The 24,712-nt window shown below is 47.5% G+C and overlaps 1 protein-coding gene across 1 annotated transcript in view; it reads right to left on the reverse strand.

The window, feature by feature from the left end:
• The window catches only part of LOC119094390 (limbic system-associated membrane protein), a 33,674-nt gene extending 15,244 nt beyond the window's left edge, over positions 1-18,430 (reverse strand). The window contains exons 1-7 of the mRNA XM_037217452.1: positions 18,351-18,430; positions 17,755-17,792; positions 9,189-9,317; positions 5,345-5,545; positions 4,672-4,793; positions 2,639-2,789; positions 1,312-1,409 (exon numbers count right to left, since the gene is read on the reverse strand). Of these exons, the coding sequence (XP_037073347.1) occupies positions 1,312-1,409; positions 2,639-2,789; positions 4,672-4,793; positions 5,345-5,545; positions 9,189-9,317; positions 17,755-17,792; positions 18,351-18,430 (819 nt within the window). The remainder of the gene's footprint in view (positions 1-1,311; positions 1,410-2,638; positions 2,790-4,671; positions 4,794-5,344; positions 5,546-9,188; positions 9,318-17,754; positions 17,793-18,350) is intronic.
• Between the last annotated feature and the right edge of the window lie 6,282 nt (positions 18,431-24,712).

The following is a 24,712-nucleotide window of genomic DNA, read 5'->3' on the forward strand; positions in this document are numbered from 1 at the left end:
TTTTTACGTGCACCTGCATTTCCAGTTACAAATAATAAAGAAAGTAACTGCTGTGCACATCACATCAATGTCAGGACTGCAGCACTGCAGGCAAGGATAAGTCCACAATACAGTATCGATATCCTCAACAGTCCTTGGCAGGTTTCGGTAAGAGATTCATGCCATTACAGTACAGTTTTCACAGGATATCGTGCTTTGATATTAATACCTTGATATTAAACCTACCAACAGTCCTTGACAGGTTTCAATAATAGATTTATGACATTATAGAACAGTTTTCACAGCATACCGTGCGTTAACATTAATAATCTGGCATAAAAGCTGGCGATCGCTTCGCTGCGTATGCCAAACGGTCCACCACAGCTTTTCTAACGACCAGTACCGAGTCAAAAAATTTACAAACAAACCATCCACTTATCCGCCACCCGACACAGAGCCCACGACAAGAATGGCCGACCGGCGCCAACTTTCGTGCGTTTCGAGGTGTCCTTTACGTCTGGCTGCCAGATGCTGCCAGGTGTGGCTGTCGTCACAAAACCATTCCATGACAATGATGTATTGCCTTTGTGTATGTGTGTCTAGTGATGTATTGCCATCAAACAATGATGTAATGGGGCGCATTTTCACAACTTGGAAATTTTGCTATTTGGGGTCGTTTTTGAACCTTGAAAGCTTACCAATAGTTGCCAGTAAGCTTTTCTCATCACGTCTGATGCTTATCTCAATATCTTCAAATGTGGAACATTCCCTTTAGTAAAGCCACAGGACTACTCTCGGATACGAATGAGCTAGTTCTGCCTCATTTGGTCGAATCTTGCTAGAAGCGAAGGAATGTTTTGTTCCTTCAAGGGGTGCGAAATGCAGTTTTCGAGCACCTCAAACATAACATGAGTTAAGAAACCTAGTCAAAGTTGTGGCCTGCAAAGGCTTTCATCACAATCGGAATTAATTCGCCGGCGAAACAAAGGCAAGTAGGCGTCTTCATATTACGCCAAGCCTTGGACCAGCGAGTGCAGCGCTCGCAGACAATAGCCACCGTCGCGGGGCAACAGTGGTCAAATCTGGTAGGTTGGCACCAAACCAGTGCGCAGTGCAATGCATGCATGATGACTGGTTTTATCGTTTTCAGCGTTTCAAAACTCCCCTCGACGTGCCATGAAAACGTGCATGCTAAACGTCCCAGACAAGCCAGGGGATCTGAACAAAATGTGAGCCTCGCAGAACGGCTTAGGCTACGGAATGATATGAACCGACATCCCCAATAATCGGCTCATACAGCATCATTTTGTAAACAATATGTCACGCGCTCACCTCCGCAGGAGGGTCCGCAAACACAAAGCAGACCAACTTCGCCTCGGACCCTTCACCCGTGTGAACGATGCTGTGCTCGACCTCCACCTCGGGCGGGTCTGAGAAACACACAACCAGCGTCACACAGCCTCTCCGCGCGCCACGGAGCCGTCACGGGAGCCTCTCTCCGCGCGCCACGGAGCCGTCACGGGAGCCATCACATCCGCGACGTTGCGGGGCGGGGCCAATAGTTTTCACTTGACGCGGGCTCAGCCAACACGCGTTTGGTACATGCAGTGCTCACGGTACCGCGAGGATATCTGGGGCGACGAGCAGAAAGTTAACTTGACTTCACAGTCAATCAAAGCTCAGATATGTGTGGGGAACTAAGAGATATTTCAAGAAAAAGACCAGATTACGCAAGGAAAACATCTTCTTTCCTATGGTGGCATGGCGATTGGCCTCGGTGTCCCCGAGAATTCAGCATTCATGTGAAGCAAACAATAGCATGATATTTATTGGAGCGTAATGCGTGAAATGGTGTGAAGAAAAAAGCGTTCACGTCCATCCAGATTCATCACACTGCTTGGATTAACAAAAAACTTGGCTTCGTTAATTTAAAATGCGTTTTGTAAAAGTTCAGTTAAAGTATCGCATTTCGGCCAATGGACGGGCTTGTTTTTGCGGTAGATTTGTTCAGGACTTCGAAAATCAGGACCCGCTCTGATCTGAATGACATTTAAATTCAATACAATTACGTCAAAACTTCAATGATTTGTCACCGAAAACATAACGATGAGAGCCCCGACATCAAGGCGAATATTCAAAGTATGTGTACTCAGCGTGTATGGTGTTAGTCTATGCGAATTCATTAAAAAGCAAAGGAGAGGTCTTCGTGGGCATGCCGATGACATGAAAACCGTCCGAGCAAATTGAGTAAGCCGTCTTTGCAGAACGGAATCACGTAGATACATAATCACATGACAGGCGAGCTACATAGCTATTTGAAGCACGAAATCTGTTGAGAATTTCGACGTTGCTGACGATCTTCGCGTCACCCAGACGATGACGTCACAGAGGACTAGAGATGGTTATGTTGAGAAGGTTTCGAGGCCTCAAGAATGGGAGCACCTGTAGGTAGTATCCGTACGTACCCCCATTAAGTGCCCAGCTGGCTGAACAGTGTGCGCTTGAAATGATATTTCAAAAAGACCAGAATGTTTCACGGGGCGTCTTTGTTGTTGACACGCGGTTTCGCTGACCCGTTTGACGTTATTACGCATGATGCCCACTAGAGTCAATGCTGCCTGCGGAGGCATTACAGTGGGAGATTGTGATGCATACTTACACTGGACCTGGAGGCTGACTGTGCCCACGCCGGGTTTGCGAAGGCCGTTTTGAGCGACGCACTCGTACACTCCCGCCATCTGTCGGGTGACCTCGGCGACCGTGTACCGGCTGCCCGGGTGCTGAGCCTCTCCCGACGGCAGCAGACCGACCTAGATCCGACGGCAGAGCACGTAGCATAAGCCTAGTCAGCGGATGGGAATGCGCGGAGAAACGGCGGAGCTTTCGACGCTCCGCGCGCTATTGCACCAGCGCTGACGCTGCGAAATGCGAGGAGCCTGGAGCATGTGGCAGATCAATTCGGGGATGATTTTCCATTCCGGACGGTGCAGCGGCTGCTGGGAGTATCGCGCGGCGCTAGACCGATATCTGAAAGTGATCTGAATCTTATAAGGCACAAGCCTCGCCGTCTGGGTGCGAAGCTCTTCTCATCGCGCGCTCGTAGATAATGGATCTATGAGCTGCATGATTACCGTGCAGAGGAATGTGCAGAAGGGTTAGCAGATGATGAAACAGGACCAGATTCAAGTCGATGGCAGATAGACTGCACGCAGGCGATCCTGTTTTTGCGGTCTATTAACTGCACATATCGGTATGAACGGCGGAGAAATGTTTACAGCGGTGTAAACACATGATGAACACGCACCCGAAGTCAGTGCCAGCTGGACCACATGCAGGGGGTGTTGGGTTGAACTGTGGCTGGTCAACTGAACACAAGCGCCGTCCCTTTCATGTTTGTCACGCATGGCACATGAGATAACATATTTGTTAATAACGTGAAGGAAGTTAAAAGTATTTCGATACTACAGGTGCATTGGTTGTCTTTACATTTGATATCCGGCCTATTTAAGGGTGACGTAGAACGAGCTGGAGGACGTGGAATAAGCCAACAATCATAGACTAAACATTACATGAGTTATTCTTCCAGTGAACAAAACCTGCCTGGCTGCATACCAGCCTTTTCGAGTTTCCCGTCCAGGAACGCAAGAAGATAGTCCTATGTCGCCCTCCTGAGTCGCTGTTGACAATGACCATATCTAAACAGATATCTGTTCAGGACTACTTCTGACGAATGTTGACGTCAGCAAATGGATAGCTGCCCTTTTGTTCGAATCTGTCGATACTCTGAGCCCTAACTGCCTTAAAATTGCGTCCACCGACCGTATTTGTCAGCGCGTATAACTGCTTTGTCCCTGAGTGCCCCGACCTCTCAAATGGTTCGGCGTGGGCGCAGAAGACAAATCGCCTTTACGATCCCCGTCAAACGTGTCCCACAGTGGAGCACCATTGTACCGTCATCCATTCTCTCACCATCCAGCGAGCAGCAGCCTAAAAATGCCGACAATTCTCCTGAAATCGCGTGGGCTCCACATGGTAATTCGCAGTATGATAGCGGCTTCATATGCAAATGTCAGCCATAGAGGGGTGGGGCGTCGCTGTCTTCTGGATGCGGCGGAGCGAATCTGGCCGTGACAGTGTCGTATAGCTGCGAGCTGTTCAGGTCCGATGCATTGCGCAATGCTGCGTATGTTTTGTCGTGCATTTTATAAGGGTACGGGCCAGCGGGCAGCGCTAGCAGCCCACGTCTGGTGGCTTCATTGCTTGCCCTATGTTTTTGCACTTGCACGCTATCATCACGCAGATTATTTATGGACTGGTTCAATGCCGGTTATTGGTCCAGCACCAACAGACCAAATGCCATATCATTTACGAGTTTACTGAAACATCATACTAGCCTATCCACGTATTTGGCGTGAACGTGTGTCCGCCTACAAGCTATTGTCTTTAAGTGTTTTGTTCGAGTGCAGCTGGCGAATACCTCCCCCTCTTCCAGCGTCGAATACCGCGCCCGTGTAGACCAAAATGTGTCCCAATTATTTTGCCCACCAAACACCTTGAAAACAATGGCATTGTCATCGTGCACAAGTACACGTCTCAATCAAGCAAGACCCTTCGCACGTTCGGCAGCTGATTTTGCCGGTCTTCGCCTGCTTACTCCCGCACACGGGGCGTTGCAAGTAACCACCGACTGACCTGTTTCCGCCAGAACATGGAAGGCTTGGGATTGCCGGCCGCTGAGCACTCGAAGTGCGCCTCCTTGCCTCGCTCCAGCACCAGCACGCCGCTGGAGGGTCGCGTCGTTACCACGGGCCCATCTGAAAACGGCGCCAAAACGGCCGGCGGGAACCCGCTTTACGACAAGGCCGGCGCGCGGCGGGCGCCCGTCGCCAGCCCGCCTTTTCATGGTGCCCATATCGTGCGCACAGCCACCGCCGGCCCGCTCCGGGTCGCGTAACGACCGGGCTGGCGGACAGCTCGGCAGCACGTACGCTCGAACCGGCATGGCAACGCTCGAGCGCGGAGAGGTTCGTTTAGAGCTCATTGCGCGGAGCCGAGGGCAAGTAGGCATACAACTGCAGTTCGTGGGCTTGTTGGTGCAGCGCGCGAGTCAATATATGCCTGTTTCCGAGCAATCTTCCTTTGTTACGTTCTTACGTTGCGGCTAACGGAGACCACGGATCAATGTTGAGCCCGAGAGGCACTGCAGAGGCGCTGCGACCTGCGTCATATGCCAGCTCAGGGAAGATCTCGATGTAGCTCGGCTCTACGATGGCATGCGCTCCTGATCACTGGCCAGACGAGCAGGTGATCTCGGTCACTATGTGAAGCTCGTCACGGCTCGCCGTGTGCCGCTTCGGCTACTCACAGAGCACCACCAGGCGGTGAGTGAGCTCGGTCAGCGGCTCGGTGTCGATGGAGCACGTGTAGGACGACTGGTCGCTGGGCCGGACGCCGGCTATCCTCAGGTTGTAGCCCTCCACCAGGCTGTAGCGCGTGTCTCGCGCCACAATCGCCTCGCGCGCGCTGATCACCCGCCGGTCCTTCTTCCACACCACTATGTATGGACCTGTCACGGGCAGCCAGTCAAGTGGGGTTTTCCACTAGTTCCACTGTTTTCCACTAGTTTGGTATGTTTACTTGTTGTCGAATGACTGCCAGGTTTCATCATGATGTGAAATGCATTCGATGATTCTTGGAAACGTAACTATTCCGCACATGCACTTTTACTGCCGCTAATCATGGCCCATGCGATCAGCTCCAATGGCCAGAAAATCGCTAAATGACACCGTTTTACGTTAATAAATGACATAAATGCGTCGAAAGCTCTTCGAGTCACCCCTCGTAGACCATAAAATGGCACCCAGCGAGCGAGAATTCCTGCTGTAAAATCGCAATAAAGTTTTCAGCGCCGCATCTCATTTCCGAAATCGGAATTTGTGCGTGCATAAAGAAACTGCTCAGGCACTCATTCATTTTACTACACGCACGTCAATAGCGCTGGGCGTAACATGAAGCATCTCAAATCTGTAGAGAGACAATAACTTATGTAAAAGAGTGTTCCACAGTTGTTTGGGGTTTTGAACTGGAATACCCAATTTGAAGATGATCCGATACAGTTCACTGTTCTGCCCTTCTTAAGGGCTAAAACCCTCTAGTATTTGAGGTATACGCCCCCCAAAATTAACGAATTTTTAGCGCAGACTATTTCAAGACCATACAGGCATATATACACCATAGAAACGCCGTTCAAATCCTGCCATCCCATAGGTCATGCGACACCCAGGGCCAAGAAAAATATCGCTGAAACGTTCAGTTCCAGCGTCCGTGAGCACAGTTTTCAATTTTGTAGGCCGTTGATTGTCCTTGGTTAACTTTGAGCGAGCTGTGCGAGCATCATCACGAATCATGCTTTGTACAACATAATATAAGAAAGTGAACAGGATTGTTAGCTATCACGGAAATAGAGCTGGAAATCGAAGAACTTAGTACCGTAACCGAGAATGTCAAAGAAGCAAAAATCTTAAACTCACGGATGAATATGCAAGAACGCCAAGAGAAAGGGCCAAAGCACGAGCAAATAGCGATATTTGGCTCAGCGAACGCCACCAGCATTGCCAGTCATCTCTCGGGGAGCTTGAATTACTACAGGCGAGCGCTAGAGTGGCAATATCGCACAGGTAGTTTGGCAACACTTCAACGCCGTATAAACTTTCCATGACGCAATCGCGCTATGCAGTAATGAGAAGCATATTTACTAAGAAGAGCAATGTTGTTGTCTAGAGTAGTTGTCCAATTAAAAGTATACTAACAGCTATAAGCGGGCTTATTTCATCACATCTGATGCTTGCTTCTTTAGCTTTAGACGTGTAAGGTTCCATTTAAATGGCATATTATAAATTTGAAGATACTTGAGTACACATCAGATATGATGAAATAAGTAACTTATAATTATAGGTATACTTTTTAGCCGGAATGGCTGGTTTAGACAACACATTTATCTATTGAATACATGTGCTTCACAATGCGGCATTGTTTGATTGCGTTATTGAGCCTTGCACAACATTGATTTAGAGCCAATTTACGGCCGTTGCTTTTGGAAATCATGCCCCGAACGCCAGATATGAATGACTGGAGCAGTATATTATATCGGCCTAGTTCGATGCATGGCCAATAACATGGCAGGATTTGAGTGACGCTGATATGGCGTTATGGATTCCTGGGTTACCTTGAAGTAGCCCCCATGAAATACTCTGCACATCTTCGCGGGCGTGTAGCTTCGAAACGAGAGGGTGTTAGGTATGAAGACTGGCAGGGCTATGAACGGCACCGAACGATCTTCAAGGTGGCCATTTCAGTTTAAAACCCCATGCAAGTGTGGAAACTCTCTTTAAGCCACTTCAAGGCTCTCGATCCCCTGTTCCCACACTCATGTAGGAGCGACGGTAAGTTAACGCCATGCGTGACTGTACCCTCTGCTCCCAACGTCATACTTCAGTCTTAAACTGCGCAACTTGACGCTGCGCAGTTATGATCATGGGAAAGACGGGCAGATACAAACGACCGTCACCTCTCGATAACTTGCATTATGTGGATAACCAAGCATTTCGGAAATAATGGAAATCGTGCACATTAATGTGATTGGCATAAGTTTCGTGCTCGCCCCCCAAAATAAATTCGTTGCGAATACACCTGTAGCGTTCCCATTCACCCTTTTTGTTTGCCAACTTAAGATCACTCTCGCTAGACCGTGTTCACTACCTCCAGACGACCTTATCAGGGGTCACGAAAAACTACGGTGCATGCAAGCAACGTAAAATGGATTGCAACTGATGATTTATTTGCTGATGGTGGTTTAAAAAGATGTTCCCAGATCCCGCTAGGTCACTGAGCTGAGCCGTCATCACTCAATACTTGCTGAACAGCTTTTACGACAGACGTTCACTGGTGTTGTTCAATAGCGATAACTGATAATATTGTACAAAAAATTGGCAAATATTGATTATTCCTAAGCACACAGTCGCTCTGTATTAATGGTTTCTTCAATTCCAAAGATGTCGGTAAGTGGGACGTTTTTTCGCGAGAGAAAACGTTCATTTGCTTGGTGCCATGCGCGAAGTCCAGTAACCATTAGCAGCAGTGCCGCAGGGTCACCAAATATCAGGCGGCTCTAATATTTCTTGCTCATTTTGCATGACATGCAAAGTTATGAGACATGTCGCTTAATGGACCTGGGAGTAATGTTTTCTGGATAAGAGCCACGAGAGCTATCGACTTCAGTTCAAATCTATCGGATTCGACGACCAGATTCTTGGATACCAGGGGAAACTTTTGGCCCACCAGGCAGATACGGCTGACAAAACCATGTGTTATGCAGCGGTGAGTGTTTCTGTTTGATGGCGAAAGGAGAATTTGAGCCTATTTTTCAAATAATCTACTTTTGTCATGGAGGCCTCACACTTTTGCAGTCAGCAACGTATGAGGCGACTGTGAATCGTGCAAAACGTACGGATCCAAAGGTCATGTTTGTGGTCACTGTGTCCCCACACTCATATGCATAAAAGCCCTGTGAAACATATCCGGCACATTGTGGTACATGTGGTGTAATAATGTGCTCTCCATTAGCTGTTCCACGCAAGGGCTACCCACAGTCGAACAAAGTGAGCTCGTCCTTGTGCACTAATACAAATCACGACCATGCAGCTGGCATTCAAGCCGATGGCAATATCGCTAAGAGGGCTGATTATGGGGAAGGCGGGCAGATACTAACTACAGCCACCTCCAAATTACCTGCGCTATATGGATGACCGGGCATTTCGGAAGTAATGAAATTGGTGTACATTAATATGATAAGGCCTCTAAAGACTACCTTGAGTGTCCTAAAATGGCTGACTAGTACACGTCATATGCAGACCATACATAAGCTCAACCTACGGCATAGATAGCACGCATGCGATGGTTACATCAATTAAGCATATTGAACTACGAGCAGTTTGTAATGTTTCTTACAAGGTTGTAGTTTCCCAAATGCCCACACTATTTTTACACAGCGAGCATGCCGTTCGGGCATGATGTGGTTGAATGCCAACAAAAATTACATAAGGCAGTTATATCGCATGCTTCTTGTACTCTGGCGTACCGACTCATCCAACATGTCACAAGCGTCCCGCCCGCAACGGGCGGAGAGCAGCCCGGCCGCAGTGAGTACTCGCCTTGGTTTCTGATGACGCAAGGGAGGATGGCATCTTCCCCCTCCCTCAGCTTCAGCAGGCTCGGCTCGGAGACGAAGCCGGGAGGAGAGCCGACCGCGGAGAGCGCAGCTGGGCCGCCGGACACCGGCCCTGAAACAGGCACGGGTCGGCACATGTCAAACAGCTGGGAGCGGAGCCCAGACGGCTGCGGGCGGAGATCAGGCAGGACAGAAATCTGACGTCTGGACAGGGACCGATGGCTGGAGACGGAGACCACGCGACGGCAGGCGGAGACCAGACGAAAGGAAACAGAAAAGAGAAAAGCCTGATCTCCGGAGACGGAGACCAGGCTATAAGAGACGGAGACCAGACGAAAGGAGACGGAGACAACGCGACAGGAGACGGAGACCAGGCGATTGAAGACAGGGATTAGACAGCTGTAGATAGGGGTCAGACAGTTGCAGACAGGAAAAAGACGACCGTGGAAAGGTACTGGAGAGAGGGAAAAGAACCGACCGGACCAGACGGGAATCAGACTGCCAAAGACATACACAAAACAAACGATCTGCATAGTCTGAGACAGCTTATCTGATACAGGAGCATGACAGACTCACACGTACACCGTGCAGCCTGAGACAGCCAATCTCATACAGGGGCATGGCAGACTCATACATACACCATACAGCCTGAGACAGCCAATCTCATAGAGGGGCATAGCAGACTCATACATACTGTGCAACCTATGACAGGGAGAGCACAGCTGAAGAGGAAAAGGGGATCACTTTAAAACGATAATTATGACTCTACACTCTCACATATGACGAAGAGCATTGTAAAGTTGATCTTACTATAGATGTATAATTTACATTTCAACAGAAGCATGTAATGGAGTTTTTTATTCGTCAGACGTCAAAAGGTATGGCTATTTTGGAAGCGTACAAATCGCAGGTGCGGTCGTTTTTGCTCTGTCGGCTTTTCTGGCTCCTTGTGCTCGCCCCATATTTAGTGAGAAACATTGCGTAATAAATTGCTGTACACGTGTTGTTTCTATTTTTGTCACAACGTCTGCCTGGCATCGGAGCTGATAGAACCATACCAAGAGGGCCTCGGAGATAAGTGCGGAAACAAAATCCAGCCGTCGGAAGGCTAAACCGACCGAATAGCTCACGTGCCCTGGTACAATTAATGTGCAGGGATGATACTAAACAGATAGGCATACTTCAGAACAGTTCCGGGTTATGTAGGCTAATCAACTTCTCGGTATTCAAAACTGACACGCACAATGAAGTTAACTGCACAATTACGGAAGGCACACCTTCTCTAGACTTTCTAGACAGAAGACGTAATTATTCTCTACCGCAACAACTATATTGGAGTTGCATGGAGAGATCAGGCATGAGATGCAAAGAAGTCCGATGGCTTTCGATGCTGGCTTTCTTGATACTGTGGGTTATCACATAAATACTGGTTTATTAGATACTGGCTTGTTTCGATTTGGCTCATTCGAACATTAACCTGGGTTGACACGAACTCACTGCAGTTTAGAGAGGTGCATCGTCCTGTGTTATGATAAGATGCAGTAAAGTCGTGCGGTAAGATCATTTGGAACCTACATTTCGCGTCCAACACACGTTATCGGGCGGGGAAATGGCAATGCAATCAGCATGACTGCTGTAGAGGTTGTCGCTCGTGACCGGGAACAGGCAGGACCTGTAACCAGCATGGCCCCTGTAGAGGTTATTAGTCGTCACCTGTAACAGGTAGGACCTGTAATCAGCATCACCCCTGTGGAGGTGATCACATGCTACCTGTAGCAGGCAAGATCTGCATATTTTACAAAACGTGAGCGAAGGTTGCAAACTCTGGTGAGGAAAACTTTGGCATCACGGGCTTGCTCGCTCCGAAGACCATCCTGGAAACCCGCAGGTAGTTTTTGAGGGTCCCAACTTTCGGTAAGGGTTAAATGTCCCAAGTGCCTTGGAAAATGCTTTGTAGACAAGGTGTGGCGGTGATCCAGGAGCGCTGAGCGGCCTAGAAATGTTGAAATACACTTAGCGTTATTGAGACACAAATCAAGCGGCAGGTGACAGCGCGTGCGGAGAGGGTTTTGGCATTTAGCACGGAACACTTATTGATTGTTCAGGATAAACAAGACACTGAAAGGCCAAACTGTTTAAAAACGTACCCCTGGCTCGAGTAATAACAACATTGAGGATTCACCATTGCAGCAGACTTGATGCCCGCGAGCCATACGATTTATTCAATGTTCCAATGACAGATACAATAACAATGGCATATCCAATAACAAATGCCAATGCGCCAACAAATTTCCTCGTCCTTAAGATCCTCGCGAAAATGCATTCATGGGGCTGCTAAATGATCTGAGTTCAGGTGCTCAAATGCTGTTTTAATTTAAGCGACGGTGGCCTAAGTGCAACCCTGTACGTTTTTAATACGCTATTCTTCTAACAGTTGTTAAGTTAACTTCGAGCAATTCTAACAGACAAGTCGTTCGTAACTTATATTAAATATATTAGAGTGCTTCAAAACGCTGCTGGACTTGCACCTGAACCCATTAGAAAGATCTCAAAAACGCTCGCCCCGACATTTTAGCTCTTTTGACGTTTGGATCTTGCACTGCACTGTCCTGACTAGCAAGACAAGACAGCGGTACATCATCTAATTATTCAGATAGGAATGCACCTTTAATGTCAGATCGACATTCACTACTGAGAACCGATTGTTTGCCGCAAGGTTGTTAAGTTGCATGCCGCTCTTATCACGCAAGGCCACACATTTCACGGTCAGTAAGTCATGAGGTCAAAGGGTCAATGGACAAAGAAGAAGAAAGTGACCACTTTATTGGTTCAATGCAAGTTCAGCAGCACGTTATTATTGCATTCCATCGTTGGTCGCGAGTTAAATACCACAAAAGCTAAGCATGCATCATGCAGTGTGACCTGCTACATGTGCCTGACGTTATAAATAAATTGCCGTGGCTTTGACTGAATTAAAATTTTCGCAGGCAGATGCACAGGCAGACCCCAGATAACTATCATAGTTAGTTTTCCTTCAGTGTTTTCCTTCAGTGTTTCCTCCAGTTTCCTTCAGTGGGCACTCGCCTCCTTCAGTATGAAGGAGACGACTGCCCTGTACCGGCGATACAGGGTGGATACCAGACACCAGCCGTCACAGTGGGGGCATGGCCCGTCCGGCTAGACTGCTGGATGATATATCACCACTGAAGTCCCCCAGCAGTCGGGCGGAACGGTAACAAGGCAGTATCTTAACGTTCTTCACTCGAAGGAATTGAGATCTGGGACTTGCTTCTTCTAGGTGCGTAAGTGACATTCCTCGGCCATTCTCTGAACGGCAATCGCCACCAGGTCAACACGGCGTGAACCGCTGCGCACGACACACGTAGTGAAATGGAATGAAAAGGAGCGAGCGTTCGCTTTGTGGAGAATAGTCACGGTGATCTAATCATCATTCTACTCTGCACATAAGCAGTCCGTCCTGTATCAGGGAACGCGCATATCCTTTCTCGACCTAGAGCAGCTGTGTTTGCTGCAATCCCGGTTGGCCGGAATGCGCATCCTCCAAAAATAGTGCTATACAATTTGTTGCAGCACTGTGTTCAGATCGTTTCCCTGCAGGATATTGTTCCAGGGCGAGGGCTTCGATTTATTCAATTCGCCCCAAGCGCATTTAAATGAACTACTTGTGCCATGTTAATTGCTTTGTTAAGGGCTGTTTTATTCAACTTCACACCAGCGTGGCGGAAATCTCCCCGTTCCCGTGGAAATGCGGCTGCGTCTGGCTTGTTTATTGCTCCGAAGATGGTTGCTTTCTTGCAAAACAAAGGATAAAAGCAGTAAACACAAAGCGGAATAGCCCACAAAGTCCCACATTGCCACACTTTACGCAGGCCAATCTGCATGAGCAAGCGGAGACGGGGGGTGCCGAAGAAGAGACCGAGGGCTCCCAAGGACTCCACCTCACATATTTTCAGACACTGATAGCCCACCGTCAGTCCGATGATCATATATCTCATATGGCTGTGTGCTGGCATGGAGCAGAGCCTCGGCGTGGATCAGGTCAGTGTTTGATATACTGCGCCTCCATCAAGATGCCGGTCTCGTCTGCATTTTTCACTTCAGTGGTTGTCTCAATATGACCTCTGGGCGTTGTAATATATAGCGTGCCTCCATAGCAGCACTGATAAAATTTAGAGTCGGTTATTCATGCACCACCTACCAAAAGACTTATCAGCTAGTCATTTGCTCCACCGTTGTGGCTAGAAAAGTTATATTCGGAGGACTATGGCACAAAGGTTACATACAACGATCAGTTCTCGGAAAATGTATGCTCTTCATGCCCTGCGTGTATCAAACAAAAGATCCTACCTGTCAATGAGTACACAGTTCATTTCGCCAGATAGAAGAATGGGAAAATGACTTTGGTGGCTGTTGATCTACTAGCGCATGCTGTGCTCGACATTGGGCTGGGATTCTTGTATACCCTTTGTTTATCTTGTAGACGGGCATAAAGACATGTTGTTGCACTCCTGTTTTGTATCGGCTCCTTACGCAGTGGAAGCCAGACCTGTTCCGTGATTGGATTAAAGCTGACGCTGACATTCGAGGACGTACGGCCTGATGAGCCCCGGGATGTTTCAAAACAACTGGCAGTGCAGTGCTTGCAATGTGGAACATTGCCAGAGTTTCAAAACGCCCGCAGCGCAAAACAACAAGCAAGAACTAGAACGTGCAAGAAACCCACTGACGTTTAGACACACGGCTAGACACAGGCGAACGGCTACTCAGAACGGGGACATAGCCAGGGAGAGGGCGAAAAGGGACATGCTCTTCCCCTTAGCTGGGAGGTTTACGTTAAATGCTGGGCGATTGGCAACTATTCAGCCCAAAGAAGCATGATTTGGCATAATTAACATTTTCTTCCTAGATAAATTTCCCTTCGTGCCTGAGGAGGATGTCTGTCTGCGCGTCTTTGCAGAGCATCCACTTGTAATATACGACTATCAGCTCATTTACACCCAGGAAATTAAATGCAATACCAGCGAATGCAGCACAGGGAGCATCATCCACATCGACAGCACGGAGAGCCACGGCAACCGAGAGACAAGTTGGAGCAAGGACGGTAATTGTTTATCTTAACAGTTAGTTACCCTTTCTGTCATCAACACAACCCTAACTGCTAAAATTAGCTCGCTGGTCCCTAAATCTGATGTCAAAATCTGTGTAGGCTAGCTGCATAAGGGCATATTGAAACTGAATCTGGTGGTACGTTTTTCTAAGTCCTTTTTCTCATTAGCCTTTTCTGCAATGCTGACAGCGCAGGATTAAAATATGAACGCCCATAAATGGGTGTTGTCTACCAGCTTGCATGCAATCCGTGCAATGAAAAGGCAGCGTCATGTCCTGAAAAGGGAGTACTGTAGCTTATTTCATCGGAGCAGCGAAAAGTTTTATCTTTTCTGGCTTTCTCTGAGCAAACGTATTCTGGCCGCCAAAAGCCCTAACTTTGGACACACGTCCAGGAGGCGATTTTGTCGAGCACTATGAGTATGCCATCATTCCTCAAGAGCAAGCTCCAGTGAAGGCTAAGCGATTAGCATCTCGATCGTAAAATTGTTCAGTTTTCAACAGTGTAGCTTCAAACCGATCACGGACGAAGTAATTGTTCGAGCTATCGCCACTATAAGGTGTGTTAGCATGTACACATCGTGTCGACCAGGTATTTCTCCGGTCGTCGTTAGGTGTTATTGAGTTTGAAAAGACCAGGATGGTGCTTGGCTTTCAGTTATGAATGCGTCACAATGCAAAAACTGGATATGATTCCAAAGACAAAGATGACCTAAGACGGCTGCTTCTATCCCCGGTTACCTTTTTGTCTGGAGCGTCGGTATTGGCTGAAACGACTGGGTAATCCCGGAGTTCGCCACCACGCGATACGGTATTTTTCTCCCAGCATTTCAGCACGGCCTGTCTGCTGCTGGCCTACAGTCGATTATCGAGGCGCCAAGCGGACTGAACCCTCTCTAAATCGCTGGATATGAGCGACGGTCAGATGAACGTCATATCAGAAGCCGCAGCCGAACAAAACACAATGTCTGGCCAGGAAAAGAGCTGAAAGATGGGGTGATACGCCGGGCCATAGCAAGCACCGACGTTCAGGCCGAGTGGTGAAATCGACCAGCCAACGATTTGGGCAGCAGCCTCAATTAATTTAATGCACCTGTCCTTAGTTGTCAAATTGTGCCTTGTTTATGTCGGCAGTGCAGATTTTGTAAGACTGAGCCCAATCTGCAAATATTTTTTTCCATTTGCAAGCGATAAAAGGATATCAATTCCAGTTTTCGATCAAATGAATTGCTTCAATTTTGAAAAGGCATGATATTGATTCTGGTACTGGCACTTAACTCGCGCGCGGGTGGGGTCAGTTTGCCCTCCGCCCCGCCCCCCCCCCCCCCCGAAGGCTTTTCCAGGATGGTTTCCAAATAGCGTGGCGTAGGCTGCTCCAAATTCTTCCTTACCTGTAGATTGAATAGCAAATCGTTTGGTATAGGAACATTTGATATAACTTAATAGGTCGCTGAACTGCGATAGGGTCAAAGTCAGGCCGTGGATTCAGCGAAGACAATTTCTAGGGAATCTTTCAATCTAGTGCATAAACGGAGTGTTAGACGAAACCATACACCTCTGAGATAGTGTCACAATGTTTTGCTGCGCTATCTCACTAACTAGTTACATAGCGTAGCAAAACAATTGAATGACCAAAGTCCATTGAACTAGAGTTAGGTATGAAGGTCATACCGAGGTCAAAACCAGCGTGCTTTATTACTCCAGGGCTTACTGTATCAGGCACTTTCCTGTGCTCATCTTGAATTTGCTGATAACGGGGATCGCATAATTTATCTTCCACGGACTTTTAAAGGTCAGGATACGTCACTGACCTAAAATGACACAGGTCAACATTTTGTTTTTAGGAGCATGCGGCCCAACGTAAAATTTGAGGTTTATTCAAGAGGTAAAACTCAAAACATACTGTTATGATTTTGCCGACATGACCTTCCAAAGGTCAAACAAGGTCACTGGCATAAACGCCAGTGACATTTTCTTAGAACAGGTATCTAGGCTCTGGGGCACTTTTGACACCAATCTGGAGTTTGACTTTTTGACATTATTTTGGCCCGAAGATCTTGACCTCGGTATCCCAAATTTCGACACCAGCAAACCTTACATACAGGTCGACACACCCTGTGAATTTGGTGTCTCTAGGTCCCCCAGTTTCTAAATCTCAGAGGGGTCCAAGTGACCCCCACCCGAGCGAAGGGTATTCAACCGGCCACCCTGGCGCATGTTTAAGAAAACTTCAACTATTCATCTCTGAAACAGCAGCCTAAAAGAAACCATTTGGCATGGACGTCACATTTTCACGGCTGAGGCCAACAGTGTGGTTGAGGCACTCTCTCAAAACACTTGGCAGTTGGCCAGCCGTTCAGTCTCCCATATAGAAGTGATTCAATATAGAGGCCATTTAATAATGTCATCACTAGCATTGCAAATCAATGTCACCGCATATCAAACATCGTTGGAAGATATATGTGCCATCTCCAGCAGGTCTTTCCGACCCACCTGGATGACGCCTGATGCCCTACTAGTACACGCTGGTTCGATGTGGCCTTCCAATAACATTGCCTGACCCGGCAGTCAAATCCTGGCTTCGATTTCGGTGCAGGCCTTGGGCGTATTTTGTTTCCAGCTATTTTGTGTGTGTGTCGTTCCATCACTAAAGCTCCCTGTCAGGATGACGTGTCGCCGAGCCATTTTTAGTTTGTTACCAAATTTCTCCGAACCATGGCCGAGTGAGATGAACCATATCAAGTTGCATGCATAATGTATGCACCCTGCGACGCAGTTCGTCAAAGCTCGCATAGCAAAGCTATCACCATCTGCGCCGCACAATCCCTTTTACAGGACGGCGAGCGACAGTTATATGATTTAGGACACAGGCGGTACGAAGCAAGGATCACTCCTATAACCCCAAATGTTACGCGGAATACGGCAGTGCATGCGCGGTGGTTGCGTGCATGACTCTCCCTGCACTGTACGGCAGTAAGGCTGGATAAATGCCCACGCCTCTCTATCGCACAGGCATCAGCAATAGTTTTGGCGTCTGAAATTAAGGAATGGGTTAAGCTGGGCACAGCTGCGATACACATGAAGGCAATGGATGATCACGCACCCACGCACGGTCATTAATGATTTGGGTTTGTCTGCAGCCCATACAGACATGTATATGCATTACACGCACCGCCGAAATGTCCCAAGGGCTGCTTTCCGAAAAACGTTCCGTTCATCCATTCTACACATCCTCTCGCGGATCTTGTTATTGTTCACGAACATCTCTCTGCGTCCTCCCCTTTCACACAGACCAGCAGCAGCCTTCCCGCACACGCGGCGCGGCGCCGTCCACGCATCCTGCCGCCGGCCTCTGCCGTTTCCTCGTCGGAAATCCGGGGACGGGGCCGCGCCGTCGGGTCGATTTGATCCGGGGCGCTCGCCTGCCGGCACTCTCCTGGCCGTCGCGCGCTGGACGCTCCTGGTGGCCGTGACGCGGCCTGTCAGGCCTCACAGGGCCGCCGAATGGGCCGATGTCACTCGTCCCGGGCCAGAGCAGGGAGGGCGGGCATGATACCGCGCCGGCCGTCGGTGGTTACGTGCCCGTTGCGCGGTGGCGATATTTTCCCTCGCCTCGTGGCGGCCGAAATTGCACCGGCTCAACTGTTCATGTGTGCGGTGGGCTGTCACTCACTTGGCTCCGACGTTGTTTTTTTATTTTTGTACGATTGCTTCAGCTTCGCACAAACGTCACCAAAGCAAAACATTTGAGCGTAGGGTGAACCGTGCCGTGCATTGCGCTAGCTTAAACTGTCGCCTCAAAATCATGCCGTCGATCTGGAATACCCCGATCAGATGGAGGGAACAAGGTTCACACCAGCGCCGCTGAGCGTGGACGGTGATCCCAGAAATCCATCCAATCAAAATGTTTCGAGCAAATTTGGAAAAAGCAGCTCACATGGCTTCCAAGAAGCACGCATGAAAGTTCCTGACAAGGGGTCATGTGGTCCTCCCAACTTTGGCTAATGGGTCGCGCTACACGACCGGGCAGCGTTCGAAGTTGTCCATTGGCTCGGCATCATGATCAGTGCCGGCGTTTAGCTTGATCTCGGCAGTCATATCTTCTGAGGCGTGTGTCCGAATGCTTCTTTCCGATGATCTGAATGTATGCATAGGGTGTCAAATTCGTATTATGATGGGTTTATGGCTACATTATATATATATATATATTGTAATTTAGTATAAATTATTTATTATTCATTATATATATATATATATATATATAATGCAATTTAGTGTTTATAATTTATTATTCATTATATATGTGTATATATATATACATATATATATGTATATATATATATATATATATGTATATGTATACATATATATATATATATATATATATTATAGTGTTGACATACTTTCAAACACGCTGTCGATCGGATTGCAGATCGGCAGCGCATTGCGTCAGTAGCGATTATTATTGTGGATTGTCCAAGTCCAGCACAGGGAATCAGCCTTTTTTGACGTATATGTTGACTACTGCTACTTCAGTGATCTGTGAAAAATTTGCCTGACGTTATTTCCAAAGAATGATTTTTACGAAATGCGGGCACATTGGCTGTTCATTCTTAGGGTACTCTTTGCTGCCAACTGATCGGTCTTTATGTTGTGATATTTCAGCAAGCTGTTGCCTGCAGCATACGCCTCTTCGGAGCCCAGAGTTTCAACGGTGCGCAGCATTGCGCCGTGGTTCAATCTTTCTGGGTCTTGAACCCAGGGCTGTCGTAAGCTACTTATCAATATTTTGCATTCGGCAACAGGGTAATCCGGCTGCCAATGAAGCGTGACGTTGATATCGAATGCCTTTTTACAGATGTGCTGGCGCCTATTTCAACGGATGTTTCATGCCAATGACATTTCCAAGCATTCGAATACTGATCTCGATGTACAATCATCCGTAATTCGATCACGCGGTTCAAGTTGTGATAACATGTCGTCCTAAATGTCTTAAACGTCTTAAACCGCGTCAGGCAGAAACGAGCCCCTGAGAGTGTGCTCCAGTTTCTGCGGAATAATAGCTCAGAGCGTGAACAAAGAAGCACAAACTCCTAGCATACTCTTCCTCGCCCAGTTTGCATGCTGGGCTATATTTTCGCCTAGCTCGCGAGCTCCGGTTGGGTATATCCGATCAGAGAAGACCAAAGACGCCAAAGAGGGTTATGTTGTAAACATTTATACGAGTCTACGTCGCGCGCTATGCTCGTAGCCGCCTGACATCGAGCTCGGGCGGTGGTGTAGAGAGGCAGAGCTTTGATTCGTAAAACCTTTATGACAAGTTGTTGATGTCACCATGTTTACATGCTTCATCGTTTTACTGGGAATTAAAGCTCATACGTTTTTCTATAGACAAATAGCTGGAAGAACGTGTCATTCCGGTAATTTCTGGGAGATTTTGCACATTCCATTTGTTGTAGACGACCACTTACCCCCCCCCCCCCCCCCTCCCCCCAATACCTCTACAACCAATGAACTAATTGAACTAATCTAAATGCCCGCAAAATGCTTCTGGATCTCATAATCGCGGCACATGTCGCTCCCTGTCCTGTAACTTGTTGACCAGGTCACAGATAAAGTCAATCACTCCTGTTGCACTTTTCTTTTAAGATTCGTATTGGTTCAAAATCATTCCAATGATGAGACCAAATGGAATCAATTTATAATACCCAGGGCTTCTGCTACATTTTAGATGCATCTTAAAATATATCGTGATGCCCAAAACTTGCTCAGGTCAGGTTACATGCACTGGTTAAGACGAATTTGTGATTCAAACGCCCGCGTGAACTTCACTGGATTGACTTTGGCACCGCCTCATTTGGAACATGTGTAGACTTGGAGCCCCTATAAAATAATTACCCACCATCGCGGACACAAGGCAGCATAGCACATAAACGCACGCAGAGGAGGACAGTGCGTAGCATCGTATGTGCACCCTGAGGTTATGTCCGATGAAGACGTCTGGCATGGTTGTCTACGCATCGCAAATGCAACGCATGTCATACGGCTTACGTTCACGGGTCAGTTCATGAAACGCCCCCCCCCCCCCCCGCCCTCGCCCCACGTCTGTATTGGATAATCACTAAACAACATCTCAAATTAAAAGGCCCCAGGGGGTGACCTGTGTATTGGGTTCACCTTGCCAAGAGATGACACACACGCTGCGATTTATTAGCCAGGCTGCATTCAGAAACCGTTACATGTGAACTTTAAAAGGTTTTGAAAATGCAAACCGCTTACTGTTACATTCTGTGACATTCTCTTGATGTCACCCAGGATCATACGCAGTTGACTTGACTTACCATGAAATTTGATGGCATTTCATAACGACGTGGCTTCATCAGGAAGGTGCAACCTCAGTGCAGTATCTTCAAAAACGAAAGAGGCTTCGGAACTAATTCTACTACGAGAGATCAGTATATATGAAGTTATATCGACGTAACCTAGAATGGCCACATATTTTAAATAAAATTAGTGGCATCATGATGAATGCTGGAGCTCAAAGGCCAATCTGCGCCACAAAGAAGCATGCACAGAAATGAAACTGGCCTGGAAAGCCAAGTTGTCCTCCCGTAAACTTTCCGACGTCATGTTGAAATTAACACGCGCATGAGTGGCCGACTGAATACCCTTTGCTCGGGTGGCCGGGGGTCAATTTGACTCCCCTCCCCTCCGAAGATATAAAAAATAAGATAGCTAGAGACACCAAATTCACAGGGCAGATTAACCTGTAGCTGAACTCACTCGTATCAAATTTTGTGGTTCCTAGGCCATGACCTTGAAGTCACATAATGTCAAACAAGGTCAAACTCCTGATTGGTGGCTCAAGTGCCCCAAGACCTCCCGCCGTGAAGCTAGATACCTGTTCTACGCAAACGGCCAATGCGATCAGTGACCTTGTTTGACTTTTAAGGGCAAGGTGCCAATTATCTGCGAGATTGCTCCTATTTTGCCGTTCGAATAAGCGTCAGGGATCACGCTCGGTAATGTTTTCCTAGACACGAGATGTTGACCTGGATCACCTCGGGTCAGTGACCTATGCTGACTTTTAAAAAGTGGATGGAACATGCTTGGTGCGGTCCCCGTCATTAACAAATTCGAAATGAGCGCCCAAAATCACCCCATAAACCAAGCTCTCGAGTAAAAAGTAGACTAGTTTTAGCCTCGTTGCGATCTTCATGCCTGATCCTGTGTAAATGGAAGTGGCTGCGAATCGCATTTCAATTGGTTTGTTGCCTAAGATTCTATCTTAGATATACACAGTTTCGTCTACCACTCTGTTGTCGCAATGCATTTAACGATTTCCCAGAAATGCCCTTCGCTGACAGCCATGGCCTGACTTTGACCTGCAATAGGTCAGCGACGTTCCCAGGTCATCTAATTTTTTACATCAAAAGATCTGCCCTTCAATTATCTGCGGCTATGCAAGTTTGACGCGGGCACGCCGTCATAATCCAATGTGTGCATGAAGTGCACACATTCATCGGCACTGGTAATTTGAAATTGATAACACATTTCGCACAGGGAACATGGTGGAAAATTGCATGGGTGCGTTAAACGCTCTTTTCGTCAAAGACTGCTGAATTGCATACTCCCTGAAGATTGCCGTGCGGTTTTTGTCAGGAAATGGTGCAGTTTCGCCGGGACATATCAACGTGCCTTGTAATGTAACGGCAGAATGGCTCCACTTGACTGCGTTCAAAGTGACAAATTAACTACACCACTTTGTCGGTGATAATGGACATCAAATGAGTGTCACCGCTTCACAGTCTACCCGCAGTTAATTGCTGCATTAAATCCAACTGCTACATTGTTTGTAGATGTAAAAGCCGCCATGATCTCGGCGATTGTCAATGCAAATGAGGAAAGAAATGCAAAATTGATAAGGTGCGATGTCAAACGCTATCCTGCTACCGGTTTTGGCTGTAACTCCAGCTTGACCAGAGACAAAACAGTGAGAGCGGGCTAGATGCCTACCAAAGTCCTCAAACGTGATGATCCAGGAAAATGATACTTTCATGATTTTAGTTACTCATACTTGCAACGCGTGTTCGCACCAACATAATTGCCCATTCCGCCACCATACGAGGCTATGACCGTGCTGATGCCGGTCTGAAGTGACGCTGGCGTTCGCTACGGCCATGAAATGAGCGCCCTAGCTCAGGTATTGATGATATGGGTTACGCGTTTCCCGCTGTTTCTCGAAAAGCCATAAACGTTCGGCCCGATAACTATTTGCATCGGCCAACAATCCGATTTGATTGCCTTGCACGTGACCCAGTTGTGATGAAATTGGATGGTAGCCCGAGCTCGATGCCATATGTGGTGCTTTGAGTGAACAGGCCGTGGGCCATTAGGATGTGATCCGGTGCTTGAAGAACCATTCCGGAGAAGTTGTTGTTAAAGTCATTTTCGGTTGTAGTCTATTGAGCATTAAAGACCTGGCGATCAAAGCCGCCCCTGGCATTTCAAGGCAGTTTTCAGGAACGACAGCATAGGCTCTCCACGACACATTGACCCGCTCGCGTATGGCGTTACCAGCTCCGCTATGAACTCAATGTAATTCCCAGCTGGCGGCCTAATACAGCATTGACAAACGCGGCAGACTGAGCCTGCGCTTGGTGGCATGACCTTTTATCGGAAGACGCAACAACCGCAGAGTTCCACTCAACCAGGCTTTGAAGTCCTGCAAATGGCTAGAGAGGAATGACGGTTGGTCTGTCTATCTGTTATCGTGTTTGCGGTTCATTATGGCCGCATGAACCTCACAATCACGTTAACATTGATGTGATTCTTAAATTATTGATAAAGAGTCGTAGCTGCCGAGGTAACCAACACCTGCCAGCTGAGGCTGTTGAGTCGCTGGCGCCCAAATTATCCAGGTGCCAGAAGTTGCTTCGGGAAAAACAGAACATCAAACTTTTTTAAAGCACGCGCGCTAAAATTACCTCGTTCAACCCAAGTAGATGGATGGTAGAAGGCTGTTGAGCGAAATTTTGTTCAGGACCAATCAAGTTTCATTGGAATATGATCTGTGATGAAAACAGGCCGTTTTCATCGGATGACTGACCTTTTCATTACACGTTATGTTTGTTTGGTTCTATGGTCACATAATTGCTGCACAGACTTCGTCGTTCATAGCCTCAAACGCAATTAAGCGCATTGAAAATGATGTGAATTGCGCACTGGGGGGGGGGGGGGGGCTACAATGTCGTGTGCTAATTATGTAAAAATAACATATGAGTTAAACGTCCATATAAACATCCATGCAGGGCATTAAAACCAAGCATATATCCGCATTTGATGTCGTTGTCGGTAAAGAGATAGACGATAGAAGGAGGAAGTGGTCACAAAGGAGGAGTGAGGAATGGTGGTAGAACAAAAGAAGCATATGCGGAAATGAAACTGGCCTGGAAAGTCAAGTTTCCCCAACGTAAACTTTCCGACGTCATTTTGAAATTAGCCACCGACTTGGGTGAACCAAAATTCAATGTGTACATCAGGTGCATGCCTATTTGTCCAGCTTCACTGCCAGTCTAAAATCGATAGCACATTTCGCACAGGGAACATGGTGGAAATCTTCTCACCAGGGTTAAGTTACCACCAATACACCACACTCGTTCCACCACCACTTTCACAAAGAAGGAATGGACTCTGGCTGGGTCCACTGCATTTAACAGTGCTATTAAGGTGACAGACGGATACAAATAATTGGAAGAAATAACCACTGGAAGGTGTCATTGACGAACTCACGTGTGATGCGGAATGGCGTAGGCACAAACGTGTAGCTTTATATTTCAGTGCAGTAAAAGGTGCGATACAGCTTTACAATTTATATCAAGAAAATCGCGATACCAGCGACCCGCTACTTCATCGGTTGACATATGAACACGCCAGAAGGAGAATCGGTTTGCTTGGCAGGAAGTCTCCGCAATAACGTTCCAGAACAGTTTCTTTCATTCAACCGCAACATTCGGGTGCCGTATGTCTTTTTCACGCTACCTGACTGCACCACTGTTTTATGTTGCTGGACATACGCAGTGCAATTATCAAATGGTGATAAGTCGTCGTGTCATATCAAAGCACAAGACAAAGCTGTGATACCTGACTCCAAAATATTTCCCCCACACCCATGCTTTTCATGTTATTTCCCCCACACCCAACGTCAGTTTTCTTTACGCCTATCAATACATATGGAATGCTAAGTTTGTCCATGTGAGTGACGATAGCAGCATAATAAGGATAAATCCTTCACTGTATTGTTCTGCGATTGACCTTGAAATAAATGGCCACTGCAGCTCCTCCCCTCAGCACCCTAATCGCCTGGCGCCGCCTCTGCGT

Source organism: Pollicipes pollicipes, unplaced genomic scaffold (assembly GCF_011947565.3).
Source record: "Pollicipes pollicipes isolate AB1234 unplaced genomic scaffold, Ppol_2.1 Scaffold_4002;HRSCAF=4701_pilon_pilon_pilon, whole genome shotgun sequence".
In the NCBI taxonomy this organism is placed as follows: Eukaryota; Metazoa; Arthropoda; class Thecostraca; order Pollicipedomorpha; family Pollicipedidae; genus Pollicipes; species Pollicipes pollicipes.